Below are 15,554 nucleotides of genomic sequence, written 5' to 3'. Positions count from 1 at the left end.
GAGCAGACACACCTCTGGGGATTTTCCTACATGAAAAATAAGCATCTGCTCCTCTCATAAGATTTTCACTGGAAGGGCAACGAAAAACTTTATGATCTCCAAATGCAGTTGAAGAATGCCTCCAGCTTGCTAATATTCTTACTACCCCAGTAGCACTACTTTACACACAGGGCGCCAATGCCTCAGCTGATGTAAATTGGGATTGCGCCATTGAGATGGTGTAGCCTCAGTTTACACCACATGAGGAGCTGGCCCGAAAAGCTTGAGTCATATGGTGCTATCGATGGCTACGCAAAATTACCCATTGACTTCAATGGGTGTGACACTGAGATGCCCTCAATGCCAAATGGTAGAAGGCTCCCTCCCCACAACACTGTAACTCACATCAGACCCAACACACATAGGGCTTGTCTACATTACCTGCGACAGACAGTGATCGATCCAGCGGGGGTCAATTTATTGCATCTAGTCTAGACACGATAAATCGACCACCAAGTGCTCTCCCATAGACTTCGGTACTCCACCAGGATGAGAAGCGCAAGCGGAGTCGATGGGGGAGCGTCAGCCATCGACTCACCATAGTGAAGACACCACGGTAAGTAGATCTAAGTACATCGACTTCAGCTACGTTATTCAGGTAGCTGAAGTTGCGTAACTTTGATCGATTCTCCTCCTTCCCCCCAGTGTAGACCAGGACATAACCCCAACACGCTGTTGCCATAATATGTAGCTCCAAGGTGTTGTGTAAGGTACCATGTGTAAACTGGGGACACGCTGGTCCCAGAAGTCATTGCGTGCTGTATGTACTTGTGTACAAAGAGCTACAGATGTGTGCTGGAAATACATTTGAAAAATGTGTTTGGGCAGCAGCGCATAAAGCCAGCCGACTCTACACAAAGGAATGTGTATTTACCTGTCTGACCAGCTTGACTACTGGCAGAAGACAATGAAAGTGCATTTACCTAAAGCCATCAAGCTAAACACACGGGGAAGATGCTGGCTAATACACTGATTGTGTATTAGTTATAGTGATGAATCAGAAAAGCCAATTAACACTCCATAGTTTGGCAGGGTTCTGCCTCGTGATCAGAACCAACAGTATTCGAGTTATGACAAGGACCCTGTGTGCACAAGAGAAACAATCACACTTACGAAATCGGTTCTGGCCTTGTAATAGTTTTATTAGCACGGGTAGCAAAAGCACAAAGATATCAACCCAGAAAAGTAGACAGAGATTATACAGAATGGTCAAAATGTCGCGGCTCTGAGCATCCATGTACTCACACTAGCCCTTGTGGAAAAACCTGATGTGTTAGTCATCATTCTGAGCACCCATCAGTGGGCGGCATCCTGGCGTCTCCCCAGGCATGCTGGTTAGGACACAGCTTTTATAATGTGTTACACTGACCCCCACTATGCCAAATGCATAGTCAGTAGGGGGTTCAGTCCCTTTGCCTTCTCTGCATTTCATCACCTGACTAGTATTGGGGTGACCTTGTATCATAGGTAAGGATACGATTCTGTCATGGAGGTCATGGATTCCTTACCTTTCCAGGCTCTCCATGATGGCTTCTGGAGCAGGGCGGGAGCAGCTGTCACCCTGGGGCCGCCAGAGCACTGGCCCCAGGACTGAAGCAGGAGCTGGAGGAGGGTCAGCATTCCTGGGGCTGGAGCAGCGGCAGGACTGAAGCAGCTGCAAGCCCCTGGCAGGGCTCTATTTGCCCCTCCCCCTTCCCAAGATATTTTTAGTAAAAATCGGGGACAGATTATGGGCTTCTGTGAATTTTTGTTTATTGCCCATGACCTGTCCCTGACTTTTACTAAAAATACCCAGGACAGGATCTTAACTGTACCCAGAGGTTACTGGGCCTTTCACCTCAAGTTTATTAGCATATACAGCAGTTAGTTACTATGTCATGCTTGTTGTCAGACATCTGCTGATGTTCCTAACTTAACAAAGCTAACGCTGATACCAAATGACAACTTGTGGTTACTGGTCAGCAGCTTAGCAACACTTACTTATAATCTCATGCTGTGCTATAGAGTCAAATATGAGTTACTCATGTCAAGTCATTAGGCCTTTGTCCTTAGTTAGTTTGGCTAAGCTATTGTCTTTACGGACTTAGGGCCCATATACCTATTTACACCTAGGTTTAAGTGAATTTAACACTCACTCTAGGGGACAGAATCAGCACCCTAGGAAGCCGCCTTGACTCTTGCAACAGAGACACTGGATTTTGGGTAATATAAGGGGAGCAAAAGGACCTTTTAGTTATACAGCACTGAGGGGATACTGAGTCTATGAAAGTTGGATCTTTTAGTCTGGCAGGCTAGGGCTACTGGTAACTTGATGTCAGTAAGAAAACTGCTTAGGCAAAGTTTGTAACTTGCTAAGATAAAATGTTAATCATTAGAGCGTGCGCTTTGGTTGATTTTTAACCATACCTGTCTTTTATTCTTGCTTAGTATCACCTCAATCTCTGTTCTTTGTTAACAAACTGATTCTTATTTTATTACAAAACCATCTCAGTGCTGTGCATTATAACATGCGAGTCTTCAGCTAACCTTATAGGGTGACGAGTGCTCTGTCTCTTCGGATGTAGCAAACAATCATTTCTGTGCACGTCCAGTGAGAGGGACTGGACACTGCAGGGAGACGTCTCTGGGGAACTCTGGCTCCCTGATTATTACTGGCAAGGCCAGGTTTAGACTGACACAGTCTCAAAGAGTTTGCTGGCAAGGCAGACAGGCTGGTGTGTCAGAGAGGTGACACAGAGCTTAGCAGCAACAAAATGCTCCCTTGAGATGGCAGAGGGGTAACATAGTGGCTCACAGTTCTGGGTGTCCTGAGCATGACATCACTGCAGGTAGTCAATATAATACAAAGGCAGACTGAGCTGGAAATTGAGCTACAAACACAATGTATTGTGAAAGCCTGTTAGGTTTGTGTCCACCTTAGCTGTTTGCTTTAAACACCTACCACAGGAACGGCTATGATTCCATGACACTGTACTATCATATACTGCATTGATTGGCACTATGGAAGTAGACAGACCAGTACTACAGCCTATGGGCAGGCGGTTCAGCCATTGCCTTTTGCATGCACACACCTCCCTAGGGTTTTGTCTGCAATGCTGTGCAGAGATCTGCCACAAAGCAGAGTACTCCTATGATGTTTCTTAACACCTGCCCCAACTCCAAGTACAGGGAAAGGTGTGTCTATTTATTTCAAGCCCATGGTGGGTGAGGACTGGGCTTGGCCCTGAGTTTAAAGGCCAATTAAATCAGTTACACCTCTGACAGAGACCAGAGAGACTGAAGGCAACAGAGCAAATCAGGACTCTGAAGCTTTTATTAGCTGATCAGAAACATAGGCTCATCAGCGTAACAATTAACGTCAGCAGTGTATTGGCAACTGGAACCCAAGAATGCAAAACCACTGGGTTTTCACAGTGATAAACCAAAATGTATAAAACACTCCAGTTATTGTCTCCTCAAATGATTGTTTCAGCAAGGCCTGGACTGCAAAAGCAAAAGATTTCACTTTTGAGATTTGCTCATTATCAGAAAAATTGTTCACAGACGGAATGCTCCTGTCCCCCCACAAAGGAAAACAAAAGCTAAACAAATAGCCCCCTTCCCACCACTATTTCCAAATGGTTATCAAAGGCTCTTTCTCAATCCACATTCATTTTTCAAAACGAGGGGCGGGGGATTGGAGGATTTTAAGGTTGAATGGAGTCTAACTGTCACCAAGTAAAAAGTTATTTAAAAAAAAAAGTTGGTCTTAATGCATTTTGGTGATGGGCTCCGTCTCCCTGATGAGCCACTGGAGAGCCTCGTGTCGTCCTTGGCTCTTCAGTTCTGCACCGATCACCTCCCTGCATTTCCGGTGGTAATCGTTCACCCAGTCGCACTAGAGAAAGGGACAGAAGCAACATTTAATACAAATCAAGAAGCAGGGGATGATCTGTTCAGCCTGCACTTTGCATGGGCAACATCATCAGCTCTCAGTGGGGAACACACCAGCTGATTAGAGGAGAAAGCAAAAGGGCCAGGAATATTCAGGAATGGCTTGTAATTGTGGGTGTCAAAACTGAGGCACCTAGGACCTGATTTTCAGAGGTGTTGAGGCTCCTCCATTTGCCTTCAGTTGGATCCGTGGCTACTTTAGCATCTCTAAAAATGAGAGCCTCCAACAAAGGCAGTGGCCACTTCTTAATACTTGGGCCTGAAAGCCCTGCAGTCATTACATACACTGCCTTGAACGGGACTATACACCTAGGTATGGGCTACCATTCTGGGCCCGAAGGCCAATGAAGATACTGCATGGAACAAGCCGGCAGAAAAGGGAATGTGGGTGGGGCTATTGGTCAGGAGAAGGTAGGAAGGAAGAGTGGAGAGGGCGTGTACTGGAAAAGAGAGGGAGGTTATTCTAGGTGTAGGGGGGCAACATGATAGAAGGGCTGAAGCAAAGGAAACAAAGTGGGGGTAGCAACATGATAGGGCTGCAGGTAGCGTAGGGAGTAAGAGGCGAGTCAAGCAGAGATTAGTTTAGGTGAGCTGCCAAAATCACACCACCATCAGAAGGAAGGTAGCCCTACGAGACCAGATCCTTCGGCCCTTCAGAATGAGTCTGCTCCCCTCCATCTACTACCTCCCTTACCTCTTTTTGTGTCAGTAAAGGGACACTGATCATTTTTGTTTGGATCGGAACCAGGGTTAGTGGCTCGAAAGTCAGGCTCCCTCTGTTACTGAAGTTGTACTGCAGAGGAACGAGGAAAGACACCATTAGTCACTGGACACTGCTCCAGTGGAATAGGAGTGTCCTGTACAACCCCGGTGCTTGGCGTGGCTTATGCATGGTTCAGAAGGGAAAACATTTAGCTGGTGTTCCACAAGTGGCAAGGCCTGATGTAAAGCCCACTGAAGTCAATGAGATTGTCTTGTAGAGGGCAGCTACCTGGAATTGCTCATTTTGGCATTTTTAGTGACATTTCATCCTAAGAAATTCAGCAGACAATTAAATGTTCCTTTTTTAAATCACCTGGGTTTAATGAAAGCATAATCCCCCCAACCAGGCAGGTTTTGGTGTTGAAGCAGACTACGTCGACTCTACCATGCCAAGGAATCTCCAGCTGGGGGGGGACCCATTAGCTTTACAACCCCACAGTGACACAAAGAGGCTGGAATGCAGAGACTCTAGCCCTGGCTCTCCGGAGCAGAGAGAGGACATTTAGGGGGAGTGCTGTGCAGATTTTAACCTTGCCTGACCTTTTCTAGTGAGCAGTGCAGATCACAGCAGCACCAGCATTGTCCTCATTATATCTGTTTCCAGGAAGAGACCAGGACTCGGTCTTCATTACGGAGAAAAGTCCTCATACGTTTTCCCCGAGTGAAACTCTTGCAAGTGCAGTAACCCAGCCTCGTGGGAAAACTAAACCTGTGGGTACAACTGCCTGCAATATTGACCTGCTTCCAGTTTCAGGCTTTTCATTCAAAATCCATGAGATATTTGTGTTTTTACAACCACCAACTCATGGAGAAGTGATAAGGTGCTTCTTGAGCATGCTCCGAAGTCACTCACCTTGGTTTTGGCAGGGATCACGAGTACCACATTTTCTATGCGGATCCCAAAAGACTCATCTTCATAATACCCAGGCTCTGCAGAGACAGACAATAATCAGCCAATCCCTGCCGTGTAGCACAGCCACTTATCACAACAGGTGAATTTCCTCCTGGGGCTTTAGTTCATGTTCATAGCTAAATAGTCTGGACATTTGGCACCCATGGAGAGGAACAAATTTCCCATTCCATCTAATCTGCATGCACAGCCAAAGCAAGGTGACAGGCTGAGTTCTCTCAGACAGACAGACTGCCCCAGTTTAGGCAGTCACCTTCCAACCTCAAGAGAGGAATACAAAGTGTGTGTCACGTCTGTTTGAATCACCGGAATTCTGCAAACACTACTAATCCAGTTACCACGGGCCAAAACATCCCACTCTGTTTTAAGAGGTGCCCATTGTACACAGTGCCCTCCATGTAAGGATCTCAACTTAACAAACTTGAATGAATTTAATCTCACAAACCCTCTCACCCCCGCGGGCAGGGTAGCTAAGTATTATTATCCTCATATTTTACCACTGGGGAAACTGAGGCATGGAAAGGTTAAAAACTGCCCCAAGGTCATACAGACAGTCAGCAGATTAGGTCCTACAAGTCCTGCTGCTCATTCCTATGTGGTCGCCATAAGACCATCCTTCCCTTGAAGAATGGGAAAATATGCCTCTCAAACTGGTTTGCCAGCAATAGCTCCATTGACTTTAACTGTTATAGTGCTGTACACCAGGAGGAAGTGAGAGCAGAATCAGGCCTGTAGTATCACAATAGAAAGACAGGGTCTTAAGACACCTGACCCCAGGTATAACCTGATGTGGTCTCTCTCTAGATATCTTGAACAAGGAATTATCTGGCAACTGGAAAGGCAGGAAACGTCCCTCCACCCCCACTGCTTTTCAGATTTGTTCTCTAAGCAGCCTGTTAACACAGCAGTCCTCATCTGATTACAAAATATAGTCAAGGACACTAAATACCATCAGAAACTATCATGCCAGCTTCCAGGGGTTCATCTGCAAAGGTTTTGTAGCTGATGCCACATGGACCCTCGTGCACATTAAGGAAACACCCAACTCCGTGTCCTGTGCCATGCAGATAATCCAAACCACAGTCCCACAATGCAGAGCGGGCAAAAGAATCCAGAAGGTGACCTGCAAACACCGGTGAAAGAGAGAGACATTTAGAGAGGGCTCCAACCAGCTGCGCACAGTCAGTCTTTGACAATCACACCTGCAGATCTTACCACGGGACACAGGAGCATAAATGAGAGAGAGAACCAAGTCACCGGCTTGGTACAAGTTATAAAAGAGACCTGTCATGGGATATAGTGGCTCTTTAAGGAAGGGAGGAATGAGGGATGGGGTCCAGGCTAGTCTGATCCAAATACAGTAGTCTCAACCAAAGACCCTGTGGGACAGCAAAGGCCAATGTGAGGAGAGAGGAAATGCTCCTGGAGGAAGACTGAGTCTTGGGGAGAAGGGATGACTATTTATTTTAAGAGCCCGAGGTAAGCTTTTACTGGCAGGGCGAAGTAAGGCTCCTCTCTCTCCCAGTCAATCAGTCGCTCAACCAATCAAGACAAAAACCCTGGAGAAGGGGACATAATACTCCTTGTTCTCATTATGAGGAGGGAACAAGACAAAGGTCGTGTCTGCCAGTCTGCCAATAGACCTTCAATCCTGAGAGGAAAAGGGGTGACCTGGAGTGCCCTTCCCAGGCTGGGGAAGATAGCTAGAAACCACCCCCTGGCCTCCAGAACACCACTGGGAAGAAGGACTTTTGCAATCAAGGTTTTTCTGCATTTGAGGTAATTTCATTGTGAAAGATCTTTGCGGCCAGCCTAGGGGAAGCTGGACCAGGTAAATATGAAGTGCTTACTGTGAACTAGGAGAGAGTGTCTCGGGGCAGTGAGACCACCATCAAGGGTAGCAAGCCAAGTCTCTTCCCAACTACAGAATTCCAGGGTCAACATCCCCTGGCCTTTCAGAACAGTGTCTGTCTCATAAAAACAACCCGCACCAGCCCCCAGCTCTCTCAGTAGAGCATCCAGAGGCTGAATGCCCCTGCAGAATGCTCATCCTCAGAGGTGGTCGCTCTAGGTATACCAGAGGCAGAAGAATTGGGGATGGGATTAAGAGGACAAAATGCCCTTCCCTCACCCTGGTACACACATGCCTAATAGTTCCCTAGAGCACCAGAATCTGGGGTTTGACTGCCCAATGACAGCATCCAAGTGCGAAAATCTGGCCTGTATTTGCATCAGAAACGCAAACTGAGCCCAACTGAAAAAGAGACATCTTTGTTGAGTATCTTATGTGGGACAGAACAACACTGCAAGGAACTGGCTGCTGTGTGTGTGCTCCACTGCCCTCTATTGGAAGGAATCAGAATAACTTATTTGTGTGTCATAGGCCCTATACTGCTGACACCTAAAAGATTCTCCTTTAGCTTGAGATGAACACCTCTGCCTTTGATGCAGGCAATCTGAGATCTCGGCTTGCTAAGGCTGTGGCCACATTATACAGTACCCAGACAACTGTAAAGTTCTAGGTGGACAGTGATTTGTTCCTCTGTAACTCAGCAATAAAAATATTACACCGGTGGAACTAGAGAGAAATACAAATTCCCTTCACTCCAGCCCAAGAGTTTCATTGTCAAATGGTGTTAAAGGAGCTAGATCAATAAATATGATGCAATGTAAAGATTATACAAGGAGATACAACTAAAGACAAAACTTTTCTGTCTGCCGACTTCATTTGTATCTGTCAAGCATAATATTCTTGTAAATGGTCACATGATTCTCCAAACACATCAGTCGTCCAGGCTCCCATCTGCTCAGAACAATCTGCAGCTACAGAACAAAGTGAGACAAAGCAAGCGACCAACCTTTGGTTCCGTTAGGGAAGATGGCTGCACTCACAGCTATATGACCCTTCAGGACATAGGTGAAGCACTCCTGCCAACAAAAAGCACCCGCTGAGTAAAGTGAAGATAAAAAGCAACCTCCCTCTTCGCTTTGAAAACAGGATTGCATGTTCTAGGTCAGCAGAGCGTTACAGAGGCTCAGCTAAGACCCATAAAATAGGTGATGCTATAGCAAAGCACGAGAACAAAGATACCAACTGAGAGAATCAATAATGACTACGGCCCTACCAAATTCATGGTCCGTTTTTGTAAACCGCACGGATATTGCATTTTAAAAATCTTGAATTTCATGGTTCCAGATATTTAAATCTTAAATGTCACACTGTTGTAACAAAGCATGGCAAAATATAAACATGTAAAGTCCTTAAGACTCAGCGTGTTTCAAACTGAAGGTCCCAACCCAAAAGAGGGTCACAAAACTATTGTGGTGGGGTCACAGTATTGCCGACCTTCTGCGCTGCTCTCAGAGCTGGGCGGCTGGAGAACCGTGGCAGCTGGATCGGCGCCCAGCTCTGAAGGCAACACCGTCACCACCAGCAGCACAAAAGTACGGGTGGTAATACTGTGACCCCCCCACGCACAATAGTCTTATGACCCCCTTTTGGGTCAAGATCCCCCATTTCAGAAATACCATGTACTTTTGTCTATTTTTACCCTATGCAAAAGACCAGATTTCACGGGATAAATCAGATTTCACAGTCTGATGCATTTTTCACCGAGTGCCAGGTAGACAACAGTCTTATGACTCATCAGTTATATAAACCATTTTTCCCAAACAGCAGGCAAAAAAAAAAAAAAATCTCATAACAGAAAATGATGTCAAAGAACAAGTCAACATCCCCTGACAGTCCTATGCCTTCAGGGTGTTGGAAATAGCTTTCCAGTGGTTTGAAAGACAAGAAGTGATGCATTGCACCCATATGGCAATTTATGCACCCTACCCACTGTAATTTTAAGATGTTCTATTTTATGAACTTTTTGATTATATGAACGCGTGAATAGTTCATAAAACAGGAGCTCTACTGTAAGTACCCAGACAGACAGGCCTGGTATAAATGCAAATTTGCATTCATTTTAACTAACGATGGAATTTTAAACAGATTTAATGGCATTGCTGAAATCCCAGTGTGAATTCTCTGATATCGGTTTAAAACTGGCTTATAACAGCATACGCCAGTTTTAAACTGATATAAGAGCCTCTGCAATGGGGGAATCAGGCTTCCATGGATGGCAGGAAGGGGTTAATGGGTTCCAGAAAACGTAGTCAGCCCAAATGGGGCAGGAGTCAGGCTTCCAGGGAGGGGTTTAGAGCTGGTCTCAGCTGGGGAAGGAACAGGCAGAGAGAGAGTAGATGTGGGCAGAAGGCTGGCTAAGGCCAGGGACTTGTACTAGAGCTGTCTCCACAGGGACTTGGGTCAACTTACCGACACCGCTCAGGGGCATGGATTTTTCACACCTCTGAGCGATGTCATTAAATTGACCTAATTTTCTAGTGTAGACCAGGCCTAAATCTCTATTGGAGGCTGGGCGGAGCAGGGGAAGACCAGCTGGGAAACTGAGGCTGCATGGATAGTGTGCCGCACAATGCTGACAGGGGGGGTTCTGCTGAGGATGTGCTGTAACAGCATGCGCACACAGAGCTGATTTTTAAACCAATTTAAGTGGAACCAGTGTGACTCTTTTGTTAGACAAGCCCTTGATGCCACACCTCACCATTTGAGCTTTGTTTTTGTAGGGTCAGTTACCCAGCAAGGTGGTTCGGGCTTTAGGCACATTGCCACTGAACTTTTCTGGGGGACGCCAGATCGTTTTCTGGATGGGAAGCGTGGATTCTGAGATGGGGAAGGTGCTGTTCTTTATATTTTCTTAGGTTACATTTTGGCGCTCTGAATCCTGACAGTGTCCTTTTTAACCAGGAATTGTTTCCAGGGAGTCCTATGGCCTATACAGGAGGTCAGATGAAATGATCACAATGATCCTTTCTGGCCTTGGAATCTAAGAATCCTCATCAATTTTATGAGCAAATGGATGGTACAAAATGAGTCACTTTGACTCCACAGTTACTACTTTCATATCATTTTTACCATTTTTTTCCTTAAAAAGTAACGATCATTTAAATATCTCTAATACCGTGAGCCTGCTCTCCAAACACAAGATGTCCAATTACCTTTTCGTAAGCCGATGGGGTGCCAAAATGCATTGTCCGAGTCACATCCGTCGTGCCATCCCTTTGAAACAAGAGCAAATGAAGTCACAGAAAGCAAGCTCCAACAGAGGGGTACATCTTACCCCAATAATAAAGCTGAAACGCTAGTCACTTCCAGTAACTGAATCAAAGCGTTCAACACCCCGATTTACGCAGGAGGTCACACTAAAGGATCATAGAGGTCCTTATCTATGAGTCCCTGAACACACTGATGCCCCGTATGGAACAGCACTGACTGACATTCAAATGTCATGTTTCACCCCAGAGCATTTCGCAAATTATACATCTGGAATGCCACGAAAATGCAACTAATTCTAGAGTGAACAGCTCACACACAGCATGCTGCTCAGTAGTGCTGAGAAGGGACCATTACACGTCATTTGTTTCAAGGGTGGTTTTGAAGCAGACTAAATCCACAACTGCATTCTTTAAGAAAAACAGATGCATACATGATAGCTAATGGCTGCAGAAAGACACATAAATCCCCTTTGATCACGGGATAAATCCTAAGAAGTGAGTAATGATTGGGGCTGCCCAGTTTGAGACCCTCAAATGACCCTGATTTTTCAGAAAGTGCTGAAGTCCTGCTCTCTGAAAATGAGACCCCATAAGGTATCTCAAGTTTGGCATTCAACCCCAAATCACTAGTTATTTCTGAAATGTCAATCCGTATGCACACATTTGATCCTGGCCCACCCAGGTCATACTCCTAAAGTATTCAGGATTTAACTTCTCAGCAGCGGCAAACTCAGCATCTCTGCCCCAATACTGCGCTAAATACCATCAATGTCTAACTCATATTTTATTCAAGGGGCTGCTTTTCACTGTGACACTAAAGGAATCATTAATTAGTCCGCCGCGGGGGGAAAAGAACTCATAAAAATGATATCAAAGTATGTTCAAGAGCTTCCTTTTCAAAGCCCTTTATAAAGATTGCTAACAATAGCCAAAGCGCAAAAGAGACAATTCCTCTCGAAGGAGAGATTAGGTCCAACTCGCTCCCTTGCTGAACAAAAAGCCTTTAATCTATTTAGTTAGTGCTTGTGAAAGGTCCCGGTGTAACAGCCGCAGGCCACCAATTTGATCCATCAATCAAGTACAGCATGCGCTAAGCCTCCCCAGCAGTATGGCTCGTACCTGAGCTACCTCTAGGGATCAGACAGGAATTCAGTCTCCATGACTCCATGGGGCATCAAGAGGCAAACATTAGGTTTCAGAGTGAATGCACAATAGTACTGCCCTCGTCCTGGACACGGCCCTCTGTTGGCATCATCTTAACAGTGGGCCACAGGGTTACTTGCCCAACATGCCCTTACTCTGCTGCATGGGATGCCGGCTTTGCTACTTGAAATGTAGGGGCAGGTCTGCGGGGCTGTAACTCCACCCTCCCAGGCATGTGAGTAGGGAACGGACAGGGATTTGATTCTGCCTCCAGGGCACCAGCTAGCAGAGCTGAGACAGCTTGGAGGGTGAAGTAACCTGCTGCTGGCCAAGAGCATTAGCAGATGACATCCTCGCTGGGCCTATGGGGGAATCAAAGATCAATTGTAACTATGAGTCACATCTCCCTCCCTGGTCTGCTCCTGAGCTGGCACAGCCAGATTATACAGGCAGCACCCTGACTTTCTATTGCAAGATCTTCTGGGCAGGGAATCCCTCTTTGTCCATTCTTGTGATGGGATACATAAATCCCACATGGGCTGGGGAGGGTTAACAAGCTGTGGCAAGCACAATCGGCCCAACTTGGACGGCAGGAAGAGGCTGGAAAGGGGAGAGCTCGCTCAGCTGCTGCTGGCTAGGAAAGAGAGCAGATCTCACCTGGGGAGAGGACTCTAGCTGAAGCCAATAACTGAGTGGGACTGCGGCCAATCAGAGTCTCCCTGGAGAGAAGGCAAGCCAGACATCGCACTGTTTGGGTTCAACAGGGACCTGCCGATGGTTGTTAAGCTAGGTCAGGGCAGAGGTGCCCCATCTGAGGGGAAGGGAGGGGCCTGAAAGCTGAGCCCAGAGGTCATGTGGATGGATAATCTCAGGGGGGCTCCCAGCTGGGATTCTAACTCCTTTTGGGAAGGTGATTTTAGACTCTGTTATCCAGGAAGGGGAAGGAGGCTTGAACTTTCACAGTGACCCAGCCAGAGGGCTGAGCCATAAGCCACCAGAGCATCAGAGACACGGAGGCAGAGACACAGCAGCACCGTGCCCTGCACAGAGGCGATGCCCAGGGGGCAGCGACCTGATGACAGTTCTGTAAACGTCATACCAGCAAGCCCTAATAACGATAACGGCCCATTTAATCCTTTACAAATGCCAGCAAGGCCACCTATTCCTTTCACAGCCCAGTGACCCCAGCTAGAGTCACAGTGATGGCCTAGAAACTACTTTCTTTTTAAACAATACAGTGCAATTTCCCACCACACTCGGGACACAGAGACAAGATCTGCATTGCAGCTGTTCTTTAAAAATAACAGCTCATCAAGTTGTTTAGTCAGCACCAAATCTAGCCCTTTGCAACCTTCACCAAAGCAATGGAGATTCCCGCCCTGCAGATTGCGCACTAAACATTTCTTGATTCTAACTTGAAACAAGAGTTACAGCGACCCTCCTCCACTTACTTGTACTGAGCGCCGGAATCCAGGAGGTAGATTTCATTTCCAGACAAAGCCCTGTTGGTCTCAGGAACTGGCCTATGGAATAAAATGAAAAATTGTTTGTTCCCTCATTTCAACATTTCCGGGCCAAGGCAGCTGTTGAAGGACAATGTCAGGGGCAAGTTCAGATTGGTCAGTTCCAACTTCTTCTCTGAATGCTGGAATTTGCACAGCGTCTGAGCCGTGGGATGTGGATGAATGTACTCCGCTGAGTGAATGGCACATGCTCCTCTCTGCCCATTCTCCAACATGCGCCCCCGGCCCCATTTCAGCACAGTTCCCCTGCCTCCCCCACTCCTTCCCCTCTTCAGAAGGAGCAAGTTCCTAGACACTGCAGGTAACCCATCTCCCTGCACTCCTGAGCAGTCAGAATGAACCCCCCACACACACGTACACTCACACACACTCATTCTTCCCTGCCTGTCGTCAGGAGCCATCTTGCTCTGCAAAATAACTCGCAATTTCCTCACAACACAAGGAATCCAAATCATCCACCAGAGGAGGCAGCCAGGATTGGCCAACGTGCCCTCCCCTCAGAAAAAACTCTGCAGACCAAGGTTTGGCAGATGCTATGGTGGAAGTAGAGAACCTCTTCATTGCCCCAGCACAGCCATGATGACTGATCCATTCCATGGGTTAAATTATGTATTGCCTTCACCTCCAATTCCAACTCAAACACTGGAGTGGAGCCAGGTGGATAGGCTGAGCCCGCCACCACCTGGGATGGTCCTCTCCTGGCCATGAAGTCCTGGCACAACATTGGCATCAAAGCACCAGCATCCCAAGTGGTGTGCTGAGATCCGTATCTCCTGGGGAAGGGAGCTGGGCCAATATAAAGCAAAAAAGGTGAGCAACAGGGATATATTTTTCCTTGTCTGAACCAAATAATCTCACTCTTCTGTCCTCGGCTGCAGCACCGTGGGGAAGCAATGCAGGCTATTGGAAGTGCGTTTGCTGAAGAGCACAGGGGCTGCGCTTCTCTTACTTGTAGTGAATGATGGCGCCATTCGGACCCGTGCTCGAAATCGTAGCAAAGCTCAAGTCGACAAAATCGTTCTGTTGGCTGAAAAGAAACACCATGAACACGCACATGTGAGTGAGAGACACGCACCAGAGCAGGTGGGTGTCCCCAGCACAGCTCAGATAATAAAACAGTCTCTAGCTAGCCAGCCAACCTCCCCCATTTCACCTCACCTCAAACCCTTCCCCTCCATAGAAAGATCAGGTCAGTCCCGCAGCCATCAGGACAAGCTTAGAGGTGGCTCTACTGTGAGACAGGAGTCAAGTAAGTTCAGCCCCTAGCCTCCCATCTAGCTGGAGTCCTGCCTTCTCCCAAACCGCCTGGCCTCCACACCTCCAACATCCTCCCCAGCTCCAAATCTCAGCCTTCAGATACCGCGCCTGCTTCTTACTCATTATTTATTTTCAGACATTTTTATAGCACCATCCCTGCAGTATCCAAGCACCTGGCAGACATTAATGGCCCCGAATCTCCACTATGTGCATGTTGCTTACAAGGCACAACTTGGCCTTAGGAGCCTGGAGAATCCAGCCCTAATGAATTTCCCTTCATGACTCCTCTGTGAATTGGGGAAGTATTATCATCTCCGTCTTGCAAGCTCACAAGAGCCTCCTGCCTCCCCGTGCAAATGTCATGACCCAGCCCTCCTAAGGGAGAAGCCAGTAACCAGCAGCAGAGGAAGGCAGGGAAAGGTGGCGAATGGGATCCAGCAAGGCAGGAGTTGCTCCTCCCAAGAGATGCTAACCCAGCAGCCACAAACCTTCTTTTTCTAGTGCCCAAATAAAACCCTAGGAAAGCGACTTGTCTTCTGATAACATGCATCACGGAAAGAGTAAATTAACACAGAATAAGAATCAAAAAGCCACCCAGAAAACATCCTGATGGAGGTTTTGTTTTTGTTTTTTTACCTGCGAAACTCCTCTGCTTTGTCCGCAGCTGATATTTCAGTAACAGATCCCTTTGGAACCTAATGGACAAAATCTGGGCTAAGTTATCAGGCCAACCATAGGCCCCGACTCTGTGGGTGTCCTGGGACTGGAGCACCTACAGAAAAAAAAGTGGGTGCTCAGCACCCATCGAAGCCCCGCAGATCAGCTCCTCCTGCTTGCCAGCAGCCACACCAATCAGTTCATCCCCA

The 15,554-nt window shown here is 47.0% G+C and overlaps 2 protein-coding genes across 6 annotated transcripts in view; both read right to left on the bottom strand.

Moving 5' to 3' along the window:
• Positions 1 to 15,554, bottom strand: part of LOC127053442 (zinc finger and SCAN domain-containing protein 29-like) — an 881,068-nt gene that overhangs the window by 657,632 nt on the left and 207,882 nt on the right. The gene's annotated exons all lie outside the window — the stretch shown is intronic.
• XPNPEP1 (X-prolyl aminopeptidase 1) overlaps positions 1,157 to 15,554 on the bottom strand; it is a 46,093-nt gene continuing 31,695 nt past the window's right edge. For all 4 annotated transcript variants that reach the window (XM_050958070.1, XM_050958069.1, XM_050958071.1 and 1 more), the window contains 9 exons: positions 15,325 to 15,383; positions 14,381 to 14,458; positions 13,360 to 13,431; positions 10,709 to 10,769; positions 8,503 to 8,572; positions 6,594 to 6,767; positions 5,588 to 5,664; positions 4,667 to 4,765; positions 1,157 to 3,916 (listed from right to left, as the gene is read on the bottom strand). In XM_050958070.1, the coding sequence (XP_050814027.1) occupies positions 3,788 to 3,916; positions 4,667 to 4,765; positions 5,588 to 5,664; positions 6,594 to 6,767; positions 8,503 to 8,572; positions 10,709 to 10,769; positions 13,360 to 13,431; positions 14,381 to 14,458; positions 15,325 to 15,383 (819 nt within the window). In that variant the 3' untranslated portion in view covers positions 1,157 to 3,787. The remainder of the gene's footprint in view (positions 3,917 to 4,666; positions 4,766 to 5,587; positions 5,665 to 6,593; positions 6,768 to 8,502; positions 8,573 to 10,708; positions 10,770 to 13,359; positions 13,432 to 14,380; positions 14,459 to 15,324; positions 15,384 to 15,554) is intronic.

The sequence above is a fragment of the Gopherus flavomarginatus genome, chromosome 6 (assembly GCF_025201925.1).
Source record: "Gopherus flavomarginatus isolate rGopFla2 chromosome 6, rGopFla2.mat.asm, whole genome shotgun sequence".
In the NCBI taxonomy this organism is placed as follows: domain Eukaryota; kingdom Metazoa; phylum Chordata; order Testudines; family Testudinidae; genus Gopherus; species Gopherus flavomarginatus.
This window is presented reverse-complemented; position numbering and strand designations above follow the sequence as displayed.